The 21,385-nt window shown below is 49.3% G+C and overlaps 1 protein-coding gene across 6 annotated transcripts in view; it reads right to left on the minus strand.

The window, feature by feature from the left end:
- Positions 1-4,670: 4,670 nt before the first annotated feature.
- LZTS3 (leucine zipper tumor suppressor family member 3) overlaps positions 4,671-21,385 on the minus strand; it is a 136,677-nt gene continuing 119,962 nt past the window's right edge. For all 6 annotated transcript variants that reach the window (XM_084627479.1, XM_084627475.1, XM_084627477.1 and 3 more), the window contains 2 exons: positions 17,917-18,747; positions 4,671-16,318 (listed from right to left, as the gene is read on the minus strand). In XM_084627479.1, coding sequence (XP_084483605.1) covers positions 15,608-16,318; positions 17,917-18,747 — 1,542 coding nt within the window. In that variant the 3' untranslated portion in view covers positions 4,671-15,607. The remainder of the gene's footprint in view (positions 16,319-17,916; positions 18,748-21,385) is intronic.

The following is a 21,385-nucleotide window of genomic DNA, read 5'->3' on the forward strand; positions in this document are numbered from 1 at the left end:
CACCATGTTGCGTGACGGACACTTGACGAAATAACTTTACTTAGTGATGGGCATGGGGGGGTGAGGGTGGGGGGTATGTCATTCAGTCATTCCCTTTTTTGAAAAATTACCACGGACCTCAGCATTTTTTACCATGGACCCTTGTGTCCGTGTACGGACACGCTGACCCCTGGGTAACACCAGCGTCAGCCCAACACCACGCGGTGTCATGCCCCCTCTGCCCCCCACCTGGGCTAACACTGGCATCACGCCGGTGCCACATGGTGTCACACCCCTGCTACCTGGGGTCACGCCGGCGTCACGCCGGTGCCACATGGTGTCACACCTCTGGAACCTGGGGTCACGCCAGCATCACGCCGGTGCCACATGGTGTCACACCCCTGCTACCTGGGGTCACGCCGGCGTCACGCCGGTGCCACATGGTGTCACACCCCTGGAACCTGGGGTCACGCCGGCGTCACGCCGGTGCCACATGGTGTCACACCTCTGGAACCTGGGGTCACGCCGGCGTCACGCCGGTGCCACATGGTGTCAGACCCCTGCTACCTGGGGTCACGCCGGCGTCACGCCGGTGCCACATGGTGTCAGACCCCTGCTACCTGGGGTCACGCCGGCGTCACGCCGGTGCCACATGGTGTCAGACCCCTGCTACCTGGGGTCACGCCGGCGTCACGCCGGTGCCACATGGTGTCAGACCCCTGCTACCTGGGGTCACGCCGGCGTCACGCCGGTGCCACATGGTGTTACACCCCTGGAACCTGGGGTCACGCCAGCATCATGGCACTATTACACAGTGTGTCACGTCATTCCGCCACCGTATGAGGTCAAAAATGTTATGAAAACTCCCAGGTAATGTTGCTTCATTGATGTGTGGCTAGTATAAGTCACTGATCACAGGGTATATTAATTTGCAGCGATGGGGGAGACCTGGACATACATCTGATAGTCATAACATGCACCAACTACTGCCCCAGGGGAAACCAGCTGCTCCAGACAGATGTGTTGCCTTTTCTGGGGCTAGGACAGGCCGCATTAGCCTGGTGCAGCTGTTGCCTCGGCCAGCGGCAAGGTCAGGAGGAAACGTCTAACGGCGGCTCATGCTGGGTCTGAGGCAGTCAGACCGCGCCAGGGACTTCGGGGCTTTAAATAGAAATGGCAACGTCAGGCCTGACCGTTCCCAGTGTACAGTCAGCTCGGCAGGAGCCCCCTGGGCAGTGGGGCAGAAGGGGATATTGAGCAGAGCTGCTGCCATGTGAAATAACTATGGTAGGGAGCAGCTGTAACGTGACCGGCTGGAAGATGGCAGAGGTGCTCGGGTCGCTGGGAATTCAGTGCTACATGTCACCCGTTCACGTACAGTGTGATGTCCCAGCAGGTGTACGGGTATCGGGGGATCAGAGCTGCTCTTGTGTGTGTGTTGTAATGAACCAGCTTTGTGTCGCTGAATGAGTGTGCCAGGCCACAGGCAAGATAAAGGATCTACTATTGCTGTTATAGGGGAGTTCTCCTGTAGCGCAGGCTGGAGATGTGCCTGTGCAGGGGGTGTGAATCCCAGCTTCTTGTGTGTGTGAGATTTCCCCAGTTGTGTTCCACAACACAGGGCGGGCAAACGGACCAACATTTCAAATTCATTTCAGGGAGAACTGTGACCCTCCCCGATCAGGCCCCCCATGGCCTGTGCTCCCTGTCCTGCCGACCCTCTCCAATCCAGCCCCCAGGCCTGTGCTCCCCAACTTCCCCTGACTTTCACCGATCCACCCTCCCATCCTCCCGACCCTCACTGATCTGACCCCCCCACCTGTGCTCCCCAACCTCCCCTGACCTTTACCAATCCACCCCCCCATCCTGTGCTCCTCCCCGACCCGCACAGATCCAACCTCCCCCATCCTGTGCTCCTCCCTGACCCTCACGGATCCACCCCCCCATCTTCCCGACGCTCACCAATCCGAACCCTCAACCTGTGTTCCTCCCACTGACCCTCACTGATCCAACCCCCCGACCTGTGCTCCTCTCCCTGACCCTCACCGATCCAACCCCCCGGCCTGTGCTCCTCTCCCTGACCCTCACTGATCCAACCCCCTTACCTGTGCTCCTCCCCTGACCCTCACCAATCCAACCCCCCCAACCTGTGCTCCTCCCCCTGACCCTCACTGATCCACCCCTCCAACCTGTGCTCCTCCCCCCGACCCTCACTGATCCACCCCCCCATCCTGTGCTCCTCCCCCAACCCTCAGAGATCCAACCCCCCCAGCCTGTGCTCCCCATCCCTCTGACCCTCTCTGTTCCAGCCCCCAATCCTGTGCTCCCCTTCCCTGTGTGTTGGAGTCAGTGTTAGAATTCAAGGATTCCTGGCCCCCAGTCTTGTGCTCTGCACCCCCCATTTTTTCTAATTGCTTTGTTTGATGCACCCCATTCATTTACGTGTGTGTTGCTTCATGCTGTAAACACTGTGCCTACCTGGGACTCTGCATTTTCATGATGCTGCAAACCCCAGCATGCAGAACTCCAAGGCAACACTGGGGACAGACCCCAGCTCCTCCAGCTCAGTGAGCACAGGCCCCTACCACTTGAGCTAATAGAGGGTCCCCGTCAGCAGTATTGGGCTTATGACACACAGTTGAGCAGTTCTTATAACCAAAAGAAGCTCGGTGGTACTCAACCTTTTCTGTACAGGGATCCCTCTCCCACCTACTTGGGATCTAGTCAGGATCCACCCTCCATTTAGCAGTAGAGGAAGAGCAAGATGGTTGCAATACCGATACCTCTTCATGTTGCCATGTTGATTACCCAGATAGTGATGGTGGCAAGTGGGCTGAGGCCAGAGAACCCTCTGCTAGCACCATGGGTAGAGCAAGAATATTTGATGGCCCCTCCAGGCGACTCTGGGAAACCCCTCGTCCCTCTTGCTCATCTCCGTGTATTGGGATTTGGAAGTTCTTGCCTGAGTGTCATGGCTGAACCACAGCAGTAACCGGAGTGCAAGAACCTGTCGGCTTCAGTGACTTATTCCTTACCGTAACCCAGCCTCTCCCAGCGAGTCATTATTCATCGTATGCTCACGAGCCCACGTTTCCGGAGCTGGCGCAGCTAGGACAGTGTAAGGCAGCGGCCGGGACACCGACACGACAAGCTGCATCCTGGAGTTTCTAGTCTGCCGCTGGAACAACCAGCGTTCACTCTGTGTTCTAGCACTGGGCTCCCTCCAGCCCAATCTGAGCAAAACAAGACTTCTGGCAGCTGTGAGGGAGAGGGGGGAATTTTCAAAGACATTCGGGGGATCGAAAATCACCTCCTCAAAACCTGAACAGAACAGGTGGGGCATCAGGCAATCGGGCAGCAAACTGATGGTGGCAAGTTGAGCAGCCCGTTCATCTGACCCCCTCACCCTTCCCTCCCCACTTCTCCCCTCCTGCTGTTCTACTGACGGAATCCCATCAGTTGAAGACCTAGTCAATTTTACTCAAGAGTTACAAGCAAGTTCAGGTCCAACTTCTGCCCTTTGGTCTGCTGGGCAAAATTGGGGGTTTTACCATTGCATTTACCTTTACAGTTGTTCTCCCTCCTTCCCTCCCTCACACAGACAGCAGGGAATCTCATTAAGGTCTCGATCCTTCAGTTGGATCCACGCAGGCCTGGCCCTGTGCCCACCTGCAGCCATAAAAGGGGGTGGGGGTCCTTTCTCCCCAAGGGAAGTGATCGCAGGAGGTTGTGTGTTACAGCTGTCAGACAGAAACATGCACTAAAGGCGTAGGGCCTCTCTTGAAGCCTGGCTGGAGTGTAGCAAAGGTGGGAAAGGAATGGAGAAGGCAATAAATAACCCTATTGAAGTAAATAGCAGGCAGGAACCTCTCCAGAACAAACATTCCAGGACCCTCCCAGTGCTCGCAGCTCCACTCTCAGGCTCTCAGGCAGAACAGAGGAACAATGATCACTTTGTTAATCCCTTGGTGTCAAATCCAGTGACTTTGGCCCCTCACTACCTGTCCCCTTTTTTCCTTAACCACTCTGCTGAGATATTACCAGCAGCCTTCCCTCCTGGAGGGGTGGTCAGCCTGAGGAACAAGGATGGTGGCCCACATCAGACATGCCAACTGGGGCAGAAGCTGGAGCTAGGGCTGATTAGGATTAGCTCAACCTGGCCTGGATGAGCCTCCTCCTTGCTACAGGTTTCAGAGTAGCAGCCGTGTTAGTCTGTATTCGCAAAAAGAAAAGGAGGACTTGTGGCACCTTAGAGACTAACCAATTTATTTGAGCATAAGCTTTCGTGAGCTACAGTGCCCCTATCTGTCAATCAGGGAAGGATGGGGTGGCGGGATGCACAGACACAAATGGGAGATAGGGGCTCCGCTTTCAATGGGAATTGGGTGCCTTAAGGACTCTCCAGTAACCAAATGGTTAATAATATACTCTCCCACCCAGTGCATGAAGGCCCCCTTCTATTACTGTGACAAATCCATTCATTGAATGAAAGCCAGCAAAACCCAGACTGCCCCAAGCTCAGAGCGAGCTGAGGCGAGAGTTTCTTTCTTCTGTGGTTTGTTTTTAAAACCTGTGCGACCTTCTCCCACCTCAGACACAGCTGCCGAGGTCTGAACGCTGAGTGCGTCTGTCCATTCGCTCCCACTGCCCCTTTCCATCTAAGAAAATATAGACCAGCCAGAAGTGCAGGTTCTTAAAAGGAGCCTTTCTCCATTTTATTTTGCTGGAATAAAACCCCCTCACAGTCAGATATTGATCTAGAGAGATAGCTAGAGATACGTATACATATAGATCTTTACATATATATATACACACCTATCTCTATATGGACATATATATATATGTACACTGTAGAAAATCCAAAAGGCAGTGACTCTTCACAACATTATAACCCGATGGGGATGTACAATAGACTAGTCGATTGTGAAATGTGCTGGAGGTTTAACAATAGGTTTCTAAATGGATACATCTTTGCTGTACAAAAAGTCCAGGGTTTTTTGTTTTGTTTTGTTTTAATTTCTTTTCTTTAAACACATTTACCAGAGGCACAGTTAATGTGACGGTGTCTGAATGTGGACATGAGCCACACTTAGGTTTGTTTTAATTAAAACTTATTCTTTTGAAAGTATATGTTTTCGTGGATGTTTTTTTCAAGTCTTGCTAGACGGAGTTCAGAGAAACCCATCAAAAGTCAACGCGGAACACAGGGGAACAGTTTAACTTCTGGTTTGAATTCACAGTAAGAGCAGATAGTGAGTAAGAAACAAAACGCACAAGGTCAGGACTTAGCTGCAGAAGATCAGGACTTACATTTACAGTCGGGCTGTCCCAAGTGCTGCCTGCAGGTCTATGCGGATTCCAAAGAAGCCGCCCGCAGCTAACCCAACCCCTACCATCGGCAGGGCCAGGCTCCAACCTGTTCAGCTGTGGGGTTTTTATTGCTGGTGAACCCAGACAACGTTAGGCCAGATCCTCAGCTGGCCTAAGTTGGCATCTCTCCACCAAAGTCAAGAGAGCTATGTGGACTGCCAGCAGCTGAGGATCTGGCTCACTGTTGCTGTAAAGGAACAGACACAAGACAGAGACAAGCAAATAAGCCATGGAAATTTAGTTTTGATTTAAAAAACCCAATGTAAATGCAAAGGCAGGTTGGACACACTCCTGGCAGGTCACCTGTCAGGGTCCCACATGCCTGGGTGCTCCCGGTTCACCGCTTTTAGAAGAGCAAATGTCAGACTTAGAGAAGATCTGAGGAAGTGCAAATGAAAACACCCTTCAGAGGTTCCAGCTCAGAACCTGACTCTGTCATCACATGGTAAGAAACTGCATAGGCATTTGGTTTGCTCAGCACACTACTAGGGTGTGGCATTTTGCACCAGTGGGGTAGATCTGCCCATGTGGTTTTGTTCCTCCAGTCATCCAAAAGGAGCCAAGGTGCCATCCCAATAGACTAGAGAAATACAGTGTCTTCCTAAGAGATGGGCTCAAAATGATACTCTGGATCCAACCTGCCCATACTTGGATTCTGACCAAGTTTGGATCCCAGTCCAAAATTCAGAGCTGCCCCGGTCTCTGTTTGGATCTGAATATAGCAAACTATGGCTGTAAAAGTATGGACACAATGGTTGCCAGTGGGGATCAAACTGGTACCTTCAATGCCATAAACACAAGCCCTCCCGCCTGAGTTAAAGGACTCCTTCTGTCAAGAAGCAGAAAGCTGTTATAGTTGCAGGGGCCAGCCCCTAGAGGGAGACATGATCATGCATACTAGGGGATTCTGATTCACAGAAATCTGAATCACAGCCCAGGGAAGGCAATGGAAAGACTCCCACTTACTCAGATGGAGTCTGAACCAGGGCTTGGGCCAATGTATTACACAAACTCTGGGGAAACTCCAATCTCAAGTCAAACTCTGTAGCTTGGGCCCATCCCTCATCCAAATGTCATAGTCCTGGCTCCAAGGGAAGAAAGCTATGGGCTTCTTATACGCATGGTCTGACATTAGGAGCATCTAAAGGCCCCATCAGAATGGATGGCTCTGCCTGACAGTATCTGGAGCAGGAAACAGCTACAGCTAAATCTTGCTCGACAATTAAATATCTTTGTAAGGGAAAGCCAAGATTGATTTCTTCTGAGAAAATAACCATTCAAATCCAGAAAAGTACAATCCTTGCTCTTCAGGTGCCTTGCCTGACACTGGGCCAAGCTATGGATTTTATAATATATTCAAGGATTTATGATCTAAACGAACAGACTCACCTACCAATTTGAGCCATATCCCCAATGTCTCCAATAGACCACCCTGTGTCTAACTTAGCTCCGGAGCTCTGTCTTCCATTTGATCTGCTAAGAGAGGTCTCCATTAACAAGCTGGCGTTTGCTAATAGTTCCCACATTGCAGTAGTCATGACTGTCATTGTTTCCCTTTCCACTCAGATCAAGAGTGATCTGTGGGACCTGTGGGGGAGGGGGAGGTGGCAACAGCTGTGTACATATGTAACATCTGGCAAACGAAGTTCTAAGGGATCCCTCCCCCACTTGCTGCTCTGCGGTGTGTATGAGGCATTGCACTGTGGCTTGCTGCTCGGTTTGGAACGGTTTTCCAGCACGGTTGCAGCCAGCTGGCTGCAGTTGTAACACTGTTTGAGCCCCCACCTAATGCACTGACAAGCCATGTGACAATGGCGCATGCTAGGCAAATATAGGCAGAGCATGAGAACTACATTACTTGGGAGCGAGTTCGGAGCATGTTATTGGCTAGCACAAGTTGTTCCAAGAAATATCTGCACACACTGGACCGGGAAATCATGGGGATCAATAGTTGTGCTGGAAAACAGGTGACAAGCACAGCTCCCAGAGAGGCAATCCTGAATTGGCTGTAGCTAGCATAGGTCAAGCTCTAAACACAGATGGGGATGACAGGGCAGATCCTGCTAATAATTTCATGGCAAAGGAGCTGCCAAAGGCAGCTGATTACTAACAGAAGATGGTTCCTACGAAAAGAAGGGCAATAGTTCCTTAATAGTGGAAGATCCAGGCCTTTCTGCGATCCCCCGTATAGTAGGCACTGAGATTCACCCTGCCAGGGGCTGACTCCCGCTGGCTTGCCGAGCCAGTTGCTAGGAGTTCCAAAGGGAAGGGGAAATGGAGCGATGGCTCGTAGGTGCGACATCTCTCAGGGGCGCTTGCACGGTGGTCCCAGGCAATGTGCTGGGGCAACTTCCATGGTGTTTGGAGAAGGGCCTTGAGGGCAAATGTCCTGGTGGGGCAGAAGTGGTCATGTGTGTGGATTTTGTGTCTTAGGCTACAGGGGTAAAAACAGGAGAATTCTTCGCACTGTATCAAATGTGGGGCCAACCAGGCCTTCACTGCTGTCACTGTGCTGCACATCCTGGCTGCTGAAACCTGCCCCAGCAGCTCGGTTCCTCACTACTTGAGCTAATGGCCTATTGCCACCGGGTGCGAACAGCATAGGTCCTATAACGCAGTGCCAATTCCATCCAGCAGTGGGCAGTAGTTCACACACATTAGCCTGATCACTGCAGAGCACATTAGCATGCCCCTTGTGCCAAACCGTGGCCCGCTGTGGCCTTGAGCCCCGCATCAGTCGGTGAGACATCACTACCTCCAGGAAGTTTATTCTTTGTGAGGGACATTTAATAAGTTCTCTCCTATGAGGCGAGGGGCACAAGGGGGTAGGGGGGGAAAGGCTGTTCCCTTTGTTCTCCCATAGCACTTTCAAAATAGGGCTCTCTCAGGCAGCACATTATATTTTTCTTACCCCTTTCAGATGGAGATCTCAGGGCATCTTACAAAGGCTGTCCCTCTCTGGGCATTTCTTCTGGGCATCCAAGCCTCAGAAGAAGAATGGAGGGAGCTTAATGGCCTTGTCTAGGTGGGCTTTGTGGAAGGTACGCACCAAAGCAACAACAGGACGTCAACATCTCAGGTTCTCCACAGGACTATCAATGGGTAGAAGGAACACAGAGATAAGCAGGAGAGCAAGGGCCCAATCCAGGGAGATGGAGAACACCCCCCATTCCTATTGGAGTCAATGGGGGCTTGAGGATGCTGAGCACCTTGTCGGATGAGGCCTGTAGTCCAGAACTTAGCTCTTGAAAATGATTTCTGCTCCTACAGTCACCCACATAGAAGTTACAGAAGTTTCTTTTTTTGTTTTGTTTAATAATCATATATACAGAACTAGACCATTATTTACATCCAAGTACACTTGTCTCTGTATAATTTAGCAGCATATAGTATATGATTCGGTTCCTATTTCCGTTAATAAGCACTTCACACAAAAAACCGTCAGTGATTTTCCTACAGTTTTACGCTAGCAACGATATTGTTTGCTTGTCTGTTTGCAGCGATGCGGTTGATCGCCAGTCAGTAGATTGGTGGAGGCTAAGCAGTACTGGGCATAGCTAGGTGCGCAGTTTTAATCTCTAATCCTTTCCCGTATGGCCATTACACACCTGCTGCTCTGGAGACAAGCCAAAGCAACGCAGGTGTGACGTCTTAAAGCAATAAAAGCAAAATCATGGAAGAAAAACAAACACATAAAGAAATAAAGGATCCCATTCTTCCCTCCCTTACACGAGTGTAACTCATTTGAGCCAAACCTGCAGCTAATGTACGTCCGGAGCTCTGCGGCAAGGAAGTTATGCGGATGCACATCAGCCAAAGATCTGCCCTACTGACTTCAATGGAGTCGTTAAGGATCAGAACCTTCTGCTTGGCAACCCACCAGCAAGAGGCACCTCAGGCAGCTCGCTGGGGCATTAGCTCCGTGCTGACCTGGGAGGGAAGAATGCCCGTTCCTGAATCACCAGCCTAACTTCTGAGCGCACCTCGGGTATTCGGTGCGGCTCTCCCACCAAAGGAATGGAGGGCTCAGAGCTGCGTAGTTCAAGAGATCTGAGTAGATCCCAATCCAAGGTGACATATCTGCAGGAAGAAAGGTAATGACACACGACCAGAGGGGTGGGAACAGGCACTTTCCGCCTGTAAGGTGGAAACTCTCTGCACAACACCCTCTCCTGTCCTTAAGTGGCTCTGTGGTCCCTAAAATCGGCAGTGTGTCCAGCAGAATGAATCCGTTTTCCACCCAACAGTTTTGGTGGGGACTCAGGGAAAGGAAGGGAACGGGATTGTGCACTTGCTGGCATTTCGGCAAAACATCTGCCTACAGGATTCACAGGGTAAGTAACCTCAAAAGGGGGCAACCTCAAAAGGGGGCCCTCAGCTACCCTCTTGTAATGGCAACACACGGGTGGGCGTCATACACAAAGAACAATTTGCAGCACAATCACCCTACAGAAAAGTCACGCCTGACTAATCTAGTGGCCTTCTATGATGAGATAACTGGTTCTGTGGATGAGGGGAAAGCAGTGGACATGTTATTCCTTGACTTTAGCAAAGCTTTTGGAACGGTCTCCCACAGTATTCTTGCCAGCAAGTTAAAGAAGTATGGGCTGGATGAATGGACTATAAGGTAGATAGAAAGCTGGCTAGATCATCGGGCTCAATAGGTGGTGATCAATGGCTCCATGTCTAGTTGGCAGCCGGTATCAAGCAGAGTGCCCCAAGGGTCGGTCCTGGGGCCAGTTTTGTTCAACATCTTCATTAATGATCTGGAGGATGGTGTGGATTGCACCCTCAGCAAGTTTGCAGATGACACTAAACTGGGAGGAGCGGTAGTTACGCTGGAAGGTAGGGATAGGATACAGAGGAACCTAGACAAATTATAGGATTGGGCCAAAAGAAATCTGATGAGGTTCAACAAGGACAAGTGCAGAGTCCAGAAGAAGCCCATGCACCGCTACAGACCAGGGACCAAATGGCTAGGCAGTGGTTCTGCAGAAAAGGACCTAGGGGTTACAGTGGACAAGAAGCTGGATATGAGTCAGTTTGCCCTTGTTGCCAAGAAGGCCAATGGCATTTTGGGCTGTATAAGTAGGGGCATTGCCAGCAGATGGAGGGACATGATCATTCCCCTCTATTCAACATTGGTGAGGCCTCATCTGGAGTACTGTGTCCAGTTTTGGGCCCCACACTACAAGAAGGATGTGGAAAAATTGGAAAGCGTCCAGCAGAGTGCCACAAAGATGATTAGAGGACTGGAACACATGACTTATGAGGAGAGGCTGAGGGAACTGGGATTATTTAGTCTTCAGAAGAGAAGAATGAGGAGGGATTTGATAGCTGCTTTCAACTACCTGAAAGGGGGTTCCAAAGAGGATGGATCTAGACTGTTCTCCTTGTTCTGTCATCTGCTACCATTGAGTAATGGTCTCAAATTGCAGTAGGGGAGGTTTAGGTTGGATATTAGGAAAAAATTTTTCACTAGGACGGTGGTGAAGCACTGGAATGTGTTACCTAGGGAGGTGGTAGAATCTCCTTCCTTTGAGGTTTTTAAGGTCAGGCTTGACAGAGCCCTGGCTGGGATGATTTAGTTGGAGATTGGTCCTGCTTTGAGCAGGGGGTTGGACTAGATGACCTCCTGAGGTCCCTTCCAACCCTGATATTCTATGATTCTATGAAATGGTGACTTTGCTGAGTCTGGCTTGTTAAAGTGTCTGGCTAATTTGCATAGAAAACAGCCAGTTAAGTAAGGGGCGGTGGAGTGTTCAAGGTTCAGCTTTTTCTTGGATTTCCCTTTGCACTGGCTGATTCCTATCACAGCCTTAATGTCTCTTAAACATCGCCAGATCCTCAGCTAGTCTAGCTCCGACTTCAGTGGAGTGACACTCATTTACAGTAGCTGAGGTTCTGGCCCAGAATCTTCACCCCCCCGCCCCCCCCGATCAATGGTGGACAATGGACATTAAGGGTGGTCTTAAAACACACCACCTGCCTGTTTACTCAAAGATCTGGGATGCTACAGTGCATTGGATAAATATGCATTTAGGGGCTTTTTAATGCATGGATTGTTGGCCTCCCTACTCTGGGACACACCTAGGGTATATCTACAAAGCAACTAGACGCCTCTGAGTGTGCCAGCCAACTCTGGCTCATGGGACTCGGCTGTTTCATTGCTGTATAGACTTCTGGGACCCTCACAGGGTCCTAGAGCCCAGGCTGCACCCCAAGCCCGGAATTCTACACAGCACTGAAACAGCCCCACAGCCCAAGCTCCCACCCCGAAGCCTGAGTCAGCTGGCATGGGCTAGCCGCGGGTTTTTCTTTGCTGTGTAGACATACCCTGAAGGAGCTTTCAGGAAGTGTACTATTGATCTGATTAGATCACTCTTTATTTAGGGAATGTTCCTGCAGAACACGTAAATCTGCAATCAGGGTCTGTTCTGCACTTGTTAGGCATCAGTAGGAATCTCAGGTATGTATTGAGTGGGTAGACGGCAACAATGTGAACTGCTAGCTGATGCTAACACAGGTTAACATCAGGGGTGTGAACATTCTCAAAGGCTGATTGGGGCCCTTTAGAATGATAGGGGGAACTCCTGGCACCACTGAATTCAGTGGGAGTTTTGCCATCAACTTCATTTGAACCAGAATTTCACCCCTAGTAATGGAGGAGCTGTAACAGGTCCTGGGGCTCATCCCATTCGGAGTGTGGATCCTGTTCCCCTAAACATCGTCTTGTTAAATGATGGCCTGAAAAATGACATGTAAGGTTGGTCTGAAATCTATTAAAAATATTTGTAGTTGCTCAGCCCTTTTCCCTTCCATCCAAGGAGCTCAGAGCTCTTTGGGGACAGGAATAAATTCATCCCTGCAAGGTAGGGAAGGATGGTTATCCTGGTTCAATTCATGGGAAAACTGAGGCATAGCAAGGTGGCTTGCCCCAGCTCACACAAACAGAAATCAGACACCCCACCCCCCCCATCGCTTAACTCATGAAGAAGCCTAACTCTGAAGGTTTAGGGCACTCAGCCCGTCACGCTGACTGATGGGGACTCAGGGTGCTCAGCACTTTGCAGGATCCAGCCCTCACAGGGTAGGCAGGTGGCCAGCTCCATTCAAGTCAAGGGAGTTACTCTGCTTTACGCCAGCTGAGGAACTGGCCTAGCTAATTTAAAAGGACAGAAATAGGGCCTAATTTCGTACACGCTTAATTCAGCCTTCGCACACAAACTAGGCATTTGCAGACCCATGTGGCCCAGGTATGGTTCCAACAGGCCAACATGCATATTAGACACGCCCCACTGCAGGTGCACAGAACGTTTGCCTGTGGAATTGCACTGCCTGCTGCCGAAAGCCAGGCTGCAGCTCTCCAGGAACTGTAACTGCAGGCACCGGGGAGGGAAAACGCCCTGGCCTGGAAACGGTGCCAGGTCCAATGTTCTAGCCGAGCCCTATTCGCTGGTGTCTGCATGCTGCTCTATGCACACAGCCTCAGCCCTGTGCACCCTCAAGCAGCACTTATTATGGCCAACTCTGCTGCCTGGCTGGGGTGGATTAACGACTGGCACCTGGAAACCTGAGCAGGGACACAATTGCACCACTAAAAATGGGCAGCTCAGCGAGAAATCAAGCTTGCAATGCTAATGCCAGGTCTCGTCCATTGCTAAGACTGGAATGCAATAATGTGCCCTGCTGAAGCCCTTGTCGACGGATGGTGGCTGGGAAGCAATGCCCCCTCCCGCACCGTCCTGGCTCTGTAGACAGAGATGACGGTGGCTAAGGTTGCTCCTCTTCATATGACTGGGAGCTTTGCCACTGATCTTGCTCCCACTGACGTCAATCTCCCTCCTACTGTAAGTGCTTCCGCTCCCATAACTGGGCTACAGGGAACATGGTCAGAGCCTGACTCCTCTCTCACAAGGATGTTATACTGGAGTCATTCCATTGACTTCAACGGAGCAGAAACTGATTTAGGGCCTCATCCAAAGCCTGTTAAGTCAATGAGACTCTTTCTACTGGGCTTTGCATCAGGCCCACCCGGTATATTCAGTATGTGAACCCCATCTCCAAGAGCCAGGCCCACTCCTTGTCCTACATAGCCCACACCAAGATCAGGACAGTGCCATTTGGCCATCAATCCAAGGCCGTTTCTGAGACAGCTGGCTTGGGTTCGTCTCTGGGATGGCCAGTTTCACAGGTATTTGCTTTAGTTTTTGCTGGACTGATGCCATATATTTTCTTTGCCTCCCCTAGCACAAGAGCAGCAGGGGGAAAACTGAGGAGCCCTCAAGATCAATTGCTGTTTCCCAGGACAGGCTGCGACAGGTCATCCCGCTAGATGCCTTCACTTGTACAGCAACAACGACCATTGTCATCCACCAGCACCACCCGTAGCCCATGCTGGTCCCTGCTGGCGCGTGCTCAAAGGGCAAAGTCAGCTGGGAAAACAACAGACAAACTCCCTGAGAACTGGTCAGTTTCTCCATTCTCTAGTGAGCCCTGCTTGCTGACTGCTGGGCTTCCCCCAAGATGTTCTAAATCCCAACCAAAGTTCAACCCCCCCCCCGAGGAATTGTGAGCCACCAGCTCGTAGTGAGAGCTCAGCTAAGGGGACATATGGAAAATAAGCAACTTCCATGCTTTTCTCGGCTGCTCTTTTCCCAGTGCTGAGCCTCTCATCCTGCCTTTCTCGCTCAGTACACGCTTGGGCCTGAACGCTCACTGAAATCACCGTGTAGGGCTTTGCGTCGCTGCTCATTCTACACCCTTTGTTCCTTCTAGCTCTGCCTCTGGAAAGGACACCGGGCCTCCTCCTGAGTTACACTGAGTCTCCCGCACACCACTGCTTCCAACTGAGTCCCATTTGAAGACCCCTTTACACTTCCGGAAGGGTGTGACACATCCTTAGTAGGAGACAGAATCAGGCCCATTTATGGCTGAATGCTGCCCTTGGGTCCAGGTGTGAGACTTGGCGATTGTGCACCTGCATCTGCAGGCAGAACTGGGCCCCTAGGATTTTCCTGCGGCTCCGACTCAGTATGGTTCTTAAGCACATGCCTAGCTGAGGCCTTTGTTGAACTGGGGCCTAACTTTCTATGCGAGGGTCTTAACTCCTGCCACATCTATACATGGTGCTGATGCTTGTTCACTAGCAGAGCAGAGTCTGCAAATGTGTGGGTGGTTTCCTGAGGCCCTTTTGTAACTAGGCCACCTCGACAGGGAACAACGGCAAGAGGAAATGCAACCCTGGCACCTTTCTTTGGGAATGGGATAGTGTCACCACTTGGCATCCCCCACGCGTTAATTTCTGGTTTGGACAAACATGGAAGGAGTTTGAATGCTTCTCTGAAGCTTACTCCAAGTTCTTTCCTCTGGGATCTCTCCTGAGGACTGGGAATTGCTGCCTGAATCACTGGGGATTCCTTATCTTGGCCAGGCCAGAAATACAGGAAAAACAGTGGGGTTTGCTACAATTTGCCATTTCTGCTTCTAGTCCTGGTCATTGTCAAGAAGTGGAAGGGGACGGGAATGTAAATAGCAAAGCGAAAGCACAGCATGTATTCGGAACCTCAAACGCAACTCTCGGGTCATTTTGGGCAGCGGTTGGTGTCGGCTCATTGTACCTCAACTGGCTTATTCTAACCCCTAGTGACATCATGGACCTTGGCAATTGTTAGCAATGTACTTGCTATAGAGACCTATTGGAATAGGGTCAAAGCCTGGTTTCACTGAAGTCAATGGCAAGCCTCCTACTGACTTCATTGGATTAGGCTGTCAAACAAGTATCATGGAGATAGGATACCGTGATGTGCTGAACTGCACGGTTCTTCTGATCCCAAGAGCTTTGCTCTGTTAGCCAATGTGGCTAAAATGCCCTGAAAAACCCTGTCACTTTGCACTGTTTTGCTGCATGAACTGACAGGGAGGGGCGGGGGGGAGGAACAAATGGACAGGGCAGGGGAGTTGATGATGGTGGAAGGGATGGCAGCATATAGAGAAGTAACAGTCACGGCAGATTCCAAAAGGGCCACTGGGCCCTTCCTAGCTGTACCAGGAGAAACTGATGTAGCATCATCAATAGTATAACAATGTACACCCACGGTTAGTTTACTTACAGAGCACTGAGGAAGAGAGAAAGGGTGGGGGGTTTGGTGCATTTACACCTCAGGTGAAAAAGCACATCATCCTTAGGAAGATCACTGGCAGGAGTAGGTAGTACATGCACAGTAATAAAAATTACTTTTATTGACTTGGTCCCGTGTTAGATCTCAGTGGACTCTATGCGCTCTAGCCTGGATGGAGTCCATGGTTTTTTCTCCTCGGCGTAAGGTGGGCTGGTGGCCTTGGTGGTCATCTCATTCACCTTGTGCTCCAGGAGCTGGTTCTTCTGGTACATCTCCACGTAGTTCAGCTGTAACTGCTTCTGGTATTTGATCACCTTCTCCTTCTCCTCCTGCCACGTGCGCCGCTCCTCCTCAAAGTCCATCCCCTGCTGCTCCAGCTGCTGGCGCTCCAGCTTCAGCTCCGTCTGGAGCCGCTCCACCTCCTTCTTCAGGGCAATGACACGGTCCTCGTTCTGGCGCTTCATCTTGGCCTCATCGCTCTCACAGGCCAAGGGGTCCCTTAGTTTCTCGGTGAGCTCTGCACTGAAATGGCCATGGTGCCCCATGCTGGCCAGCGTCTGCTTCAGGCCAGAGACCTCCAGCTCACAGTGGTTGAGTTTTTCCCTTAGCATCTGCACCTCATTCATCTTTCTCTGCAGCTCATTCTCGCAGATCTCCAGGTTGACAGTCTTGGAGCTGTAGGAGTCTTTCAGGGTGGTGATCTGCTCCTCCTTCTCTCTCAGGAAGTTCTTACCTTCTTTGAGCTGAGTCCGCAGCCCCACTATCTCGTTCAGTTTCTGAGAGACGTCAGCTTGGGAATCCTTCAGTTGTTGCTTGAGTAGTGAGATCTCACCAGCCTTCTGGCACACCTGGAAGAGCAAGCAAGAGCTATTCACAAGAGCACAACATGTGCAAAAGGCAATTTTCAGTGGCTTATAACTTGGCCAAATCAGAGTGGCTTTTCTTGGGGTGAGCAGGGGGGAAGTCCTTGACCCCAGAATTATCCCCCTTCTAAATCTTTTTGTTCCCACTCCAGTGCATGGAGGTGATAGAGCTCTTCAAAAAAACCCAAAGCAACATTAGGGCTCGGGTTGCTAATTTGGGTTGGACATATTCCTGGAGGTTTCATCACATGACATAATATTTAATTAAAGATTAAACTTTAATTCCTGGAGGCTCCAGGAGAATCCTGGAGGGTTGGCAACCCTAATTAGGGCAAATATGTTAACATTGGGAAAACTACTTCCTTTCGGCAAACGTTGTTCTTGGAAATGGCTGAAACTCACTTATAAAAATGAAGTCAGCCTGAGGCAGAGACCAGGAATGGAAAATTTCAGCCTGAACTGTTAAAATTTGGTAAACGTGTCAGCAACTGAAAACTGAGTCTGATAATGGAAAGGGTTAGGAAGCCTTAACTACAGGCATCACTGCCAATTAAATTAAAAAACAAAGCATATGAGCTGTGAATTCAAGGGTTTGTTTAAACACAGCAGTTCCGCCAGTTTAGTTGAAATCCGTTTAAAAACTGATTTACTTAACAGTGGTGCAAACCCTATGTGGACACACATCAGTTTAAACCTGACATACATCAGCTTAGCTGCCACCTACCAGCTGAACCAATATAAACCAGATTTAACCCAACTAAAGAGAGTGCACGTACAAAATTGCATCAGTTTAACTAAAATCAGTTTAAGAAGAGGTCACAGCTTCAGTTAATCCAGAGCAACTCAGTGTGTGGACGAAGCCCTGGCTGTATTACCACATGCCATAGAACAGATCAGAAGAAGCCTCCAAATCCGGATGTAACAAGGATAATAATAATTTGCACCAGTTATTGAGGGTGGTTGTGCCATTCTCACAACCTCTCCGCCACCAATGGGAGTAAGATAAAAGACGTTGACAGAGATAAAAGGCAAATGGGCACAATGGGAACCCCCATTTCTTTTCCCACCAGTTCATGCACTTCTAAAATCAGAGGACCCCAAAATGCTTCATGAACCCTAGCTCAAAACATCCCCATGGTATTATCATCCCACTGGGGAAAATAAGGTGCAAAGAGAGGTTCTATGACTTAAGAGTAGGCAGGCTGGGAAGAGAACCCAGTAGGCTGGAGTCCCGCCGTTCTGCTGTGGCCACAAGCACAACACGTCTACTAATCTTTGGTGTTGAGCAATTATTTATTCATGCCCAGATTGCTAACGTCTTGGGCAAGGTATCCTTCAGTCCATTCTACACGGATGATTTTATCTGAGTTTGTTGTACTCGACTAACTAAATGTTTTGCTGCTAGGGCCTTGATTCAGCAAAGCACTCGATCATGTATTTAGCTTTAGACATGTCAGAAGCCCCCCTGAAATTAGTGTTCCGGTGCTTTGCTGGATTGGGATCTGTGTTAACGCGGACTGATGCTTTCGCTCCCCAGACACCAGTGTAACTAGTGTAATGCTGTTATTTTTCTGGGTCCTTACCTCCCACTTGGTTTCTTCAATCTTGGGAAGAAACTCTGCCTGTTCTTTCTTGAAAGCCACAAATTTTTTCTCTAGCTCTTCTCGCTGTTGGAGAAGTTGCCCCACATCATCCTGGAGCTTTTTTTTCTCTTGCTGGAGCTTGAAGATCTGGAGCTGCAAGGCCTGTTGAGCCCTCTGGGCCTTCTTGGAGACCTGCTGCAGTTTATTTGCATAATTTTGCCTGAGGTCCTCCATTTCACGCTCCCAAATTTTTTGCTTCTCCTCAAACACTTGGAAGATGGCAGCCTCGCTTTTGTCCAGGTTTCTTCTCATCTGCAGGACCTCCTGCTCCTTCTCCCACAGCCTGTCCTCCAGGTCCTGGATAACGTCATCTGTCGAGGGTGAGTGGAAAGGCATTGTTTCGTTCAGATGGTTGAGTCTATTGAAAGAAGAAGTACTCTTGCTTGAAGACCGTCCACTGTCTGAGGTAGATATTCCATTGTATCCCCCTGTGTTCTTATCTACATAGGTTGTGCCAATGCGGTTTATGTGACTAGTTGAAGCACTCATTGGGCCAACGTGCTGACTGTAGCCCGTCCCGTAAGTGGGCAAGCTCGTCAAAGAGTTACGGCCAGAATCAGAAAGACCTCCCACTTGGTTTGTAGTCCTATTAAGGCTGGTCTTCTCCAGTCCGCTTTTGCCAGCAGACGGGCTATTGCTGTTGGTGTGATTCAAGCTCTTTCTGTTCTCAGTTATTCCATTGTTCTGCGGCGGGCAGAGATTCTGCATGGAATGGAAGTTTTTAGGAACTACTGGTTTAAAGGCTGAAGGTCTAACTAAGGGCTCATTGCTCTGCAAACGAAAAAAGAATCACACATCAAACGTAGCCAGGAGGCTTTGTAACAATACACAAAAGATCACGGGCCTGATCCAGAACTGGGGTAAATCAGTGTAACTCTATAGGCTTTGTTAGAGTCAATGGAGCAACACTGACTTACCCCAGCTAAGAATCAGGCCTCATGGTTTTCTACTGCTCAACTTTGAAAGACACTGTAGATTTTTTGATTTCATATTTGATGGACATCATGAGTAACTCCTGCCAGTGCTGAGCTCAAAGCACTCCACTCCCCCTCTCAATCTCTCTCGTTCTGTGACTGAACTGAATCAGGATTTATTCCAAGATCCTACCATTATCCTTTTACGCTCTATTCAGGTGATCACCATTTTCTTCTCTGTAAGAGAAAAAGGTGTCATCCTCCCATGGGTTGGAGTTGTTTAACAGCCCAGATAGAAATTGCTCTTTGTTGAGCGTTATCTTCAAGTTCCATGGTGCTATTTGTTGAGTCAGACTATGTTTTGAAAGACTTTTCTTTAGTCAATAAGGGTGTGTTTTTAAAAAGAGTATACCCCCTTTTATTGAAAACTAAAGTAAGCTCTTGGACTAGTATGGAAAAAACGTTAGTGATGGCAATTATTTGCTCTGATAAAGTCCAATCCAAAGCTCAGTGAAATTAATGGAAAAGGAGGACTTGTGGCACCTTAGAGACTAACAAATTTATCTGAGCATAAGCTTTCATGAGCTACAGCTCCCTTCATCGGATGCATTCAGTGGAAAATACAGTGGGGAGATTTATATACATAGAGAACATGAAACAATGGGCGTTACCATACACACTGTAATGAGAGTGATCACTTAAGGTGAGCTATAACCAGCAGGAGAGCGGGAGGGAAAAAACTTTTGGTCGTGATAATCAAGGTGGGCCATTTCCAGCAGCTGACAAGAACGTCTGAGGAACAGTGGAGGGTGTGTGGGGGGAATAAACAAGGGGAAATAGTTTTACTTCGTGTAATGACACATCCACTCCCAGTCTCTATTATTCAAGCCGAAGTTAATTGTATTCAGTTTGCAAATTAATTCCAATTCAGCAGTCTCTCGTTGGAGTCTGTTTTTGAAGTTTTTTTGTTGAAGAATTGCAACTTTTAGGTCTGTAATCAAGTGATCAAAGAGATTGAAGTGTTCTCCAACTGGTTTTTGAATGTTATAATTCTTGACGTCTGATTTGTGTCCATTTATTCTTTTATGTAGAGATGTCCAGTTTAACCAATGTACATGGCAGAGGGGCATTGCTGGCACATGATGGCATATATCACATTGGTAGATGTGCAGGTGAACGAGCCTCTGATAGTGTGGCTGATGTGATTAGGACCTATGATGGTGTCCCCTGAATAGATATGTGGACACAGTTGGCAACGGGCTTTGTTGCAAAGATAGGTTCCTGGGTTAGTGGTTCTGTTGTGTGGTGTGTGGTTGCTGGTGAGTATTTGCTTCAGGTTGGGGGGCTGTCTGTAAGCAAGGACTGGCCTGTCTCCCAAGATCTGTGAGAGTGATGGTTCGTCCTTCAGGATAGGTTGTAGATCCTTGAGGATGTGTTGGAGAGGTTTTAGTTGGGGGCTGAAGGTGATGGCTAGTAGCGTTCTGCTATTTTCTTTGTTGGGCCTGTCCTGTAGTAGGTGACTTCTGGGAACTCTTCTGGCTCTGTCAATCTGTTTCTTCACTTCAGCAGGTGGGTATTGTAGTTGTAAGAATGCTTGATAGAGATCTCGTAGGTGTTTGTCTCTGTCTGAGGGGTTGGAACAAATGCGGTTGTATCGTAGAGCTTGGCTGTAGACAATGGATCATGTGGTGTGGTCTGGATGAAAGCTGGAGGCATGTGGGTAGGAATAGCGGTCAGTAGGTTTCTGGTATAGGGTGGTGTTTATGTGACCATTGCTTATTAGCACCATAGTGTCCAGGAAGTGGATCTCTTATGTGGACTGGTCCAGGCTGAGGTTGATGGTGGGATGGAAATTGTTGAAATCATGGTGGAATTCCTCAAGGGCTTCTTTTCCATGGGTCCAGATGATGAAGATACCATCAATGTAGCGCAAGTAGAGTAGGGGCGTTAGGGGACGAGAGCTGAGGAAGCGTTGTTCTAAGTCAGCCATAAAAATGTTGGCATACTGTGGGGCCATGCGGGTACCCATAGCAGTGAGACTGGGAGTGGATGGGTCATTACACAAAGTAAAACTATTTCCCCTTGTTTATTCCCCCCCCTCCACTGTTCCTCAGACCTTCTTGTTAACTGCTGGAAATGGCCCACCTTGATTATCACGACAAAAAGTCGTCCCCTCCCCCCCGCTCTCCTGCTGGTAATAGCTCACCTTAAGTGATCACTCTCGTTACAGTGTGTATGGTAACACCTATTGTTTGAAGTTCTCTATGTATATAAATCTCCCCACTGTATTTTCCAATGAATGCATCTGATGAAGTGAGCTGTAGCTCACGAAAGCTTATGCTCAAACAAATTTGTTAGTCTCTAAGGTGCCACAAGTACTCCTTTTCTTTTTGCGAATACAGACTAACACAGCTGCTACTCTGAAACCTGAAATTAATGGGAGTCTTTCAACTGACTTCAATAAGCTTTGGATTGAACCCACATAGAGCCTTTCA

Source organism: Lepidochelys olivacea (genome assembly GCF_965140295.1).
Source record: "Lepidochelys olivacea isolate rLepOli2 genome assembly, chromosome: 4".
In the NCBI taxonomy this organism is placed as follows: domain Eukaryota; kingdom Metazoa; phylum Chordata; order Testudines; family Cheloniidae; genus Lepidochelys; species Lepidochelys olivacea.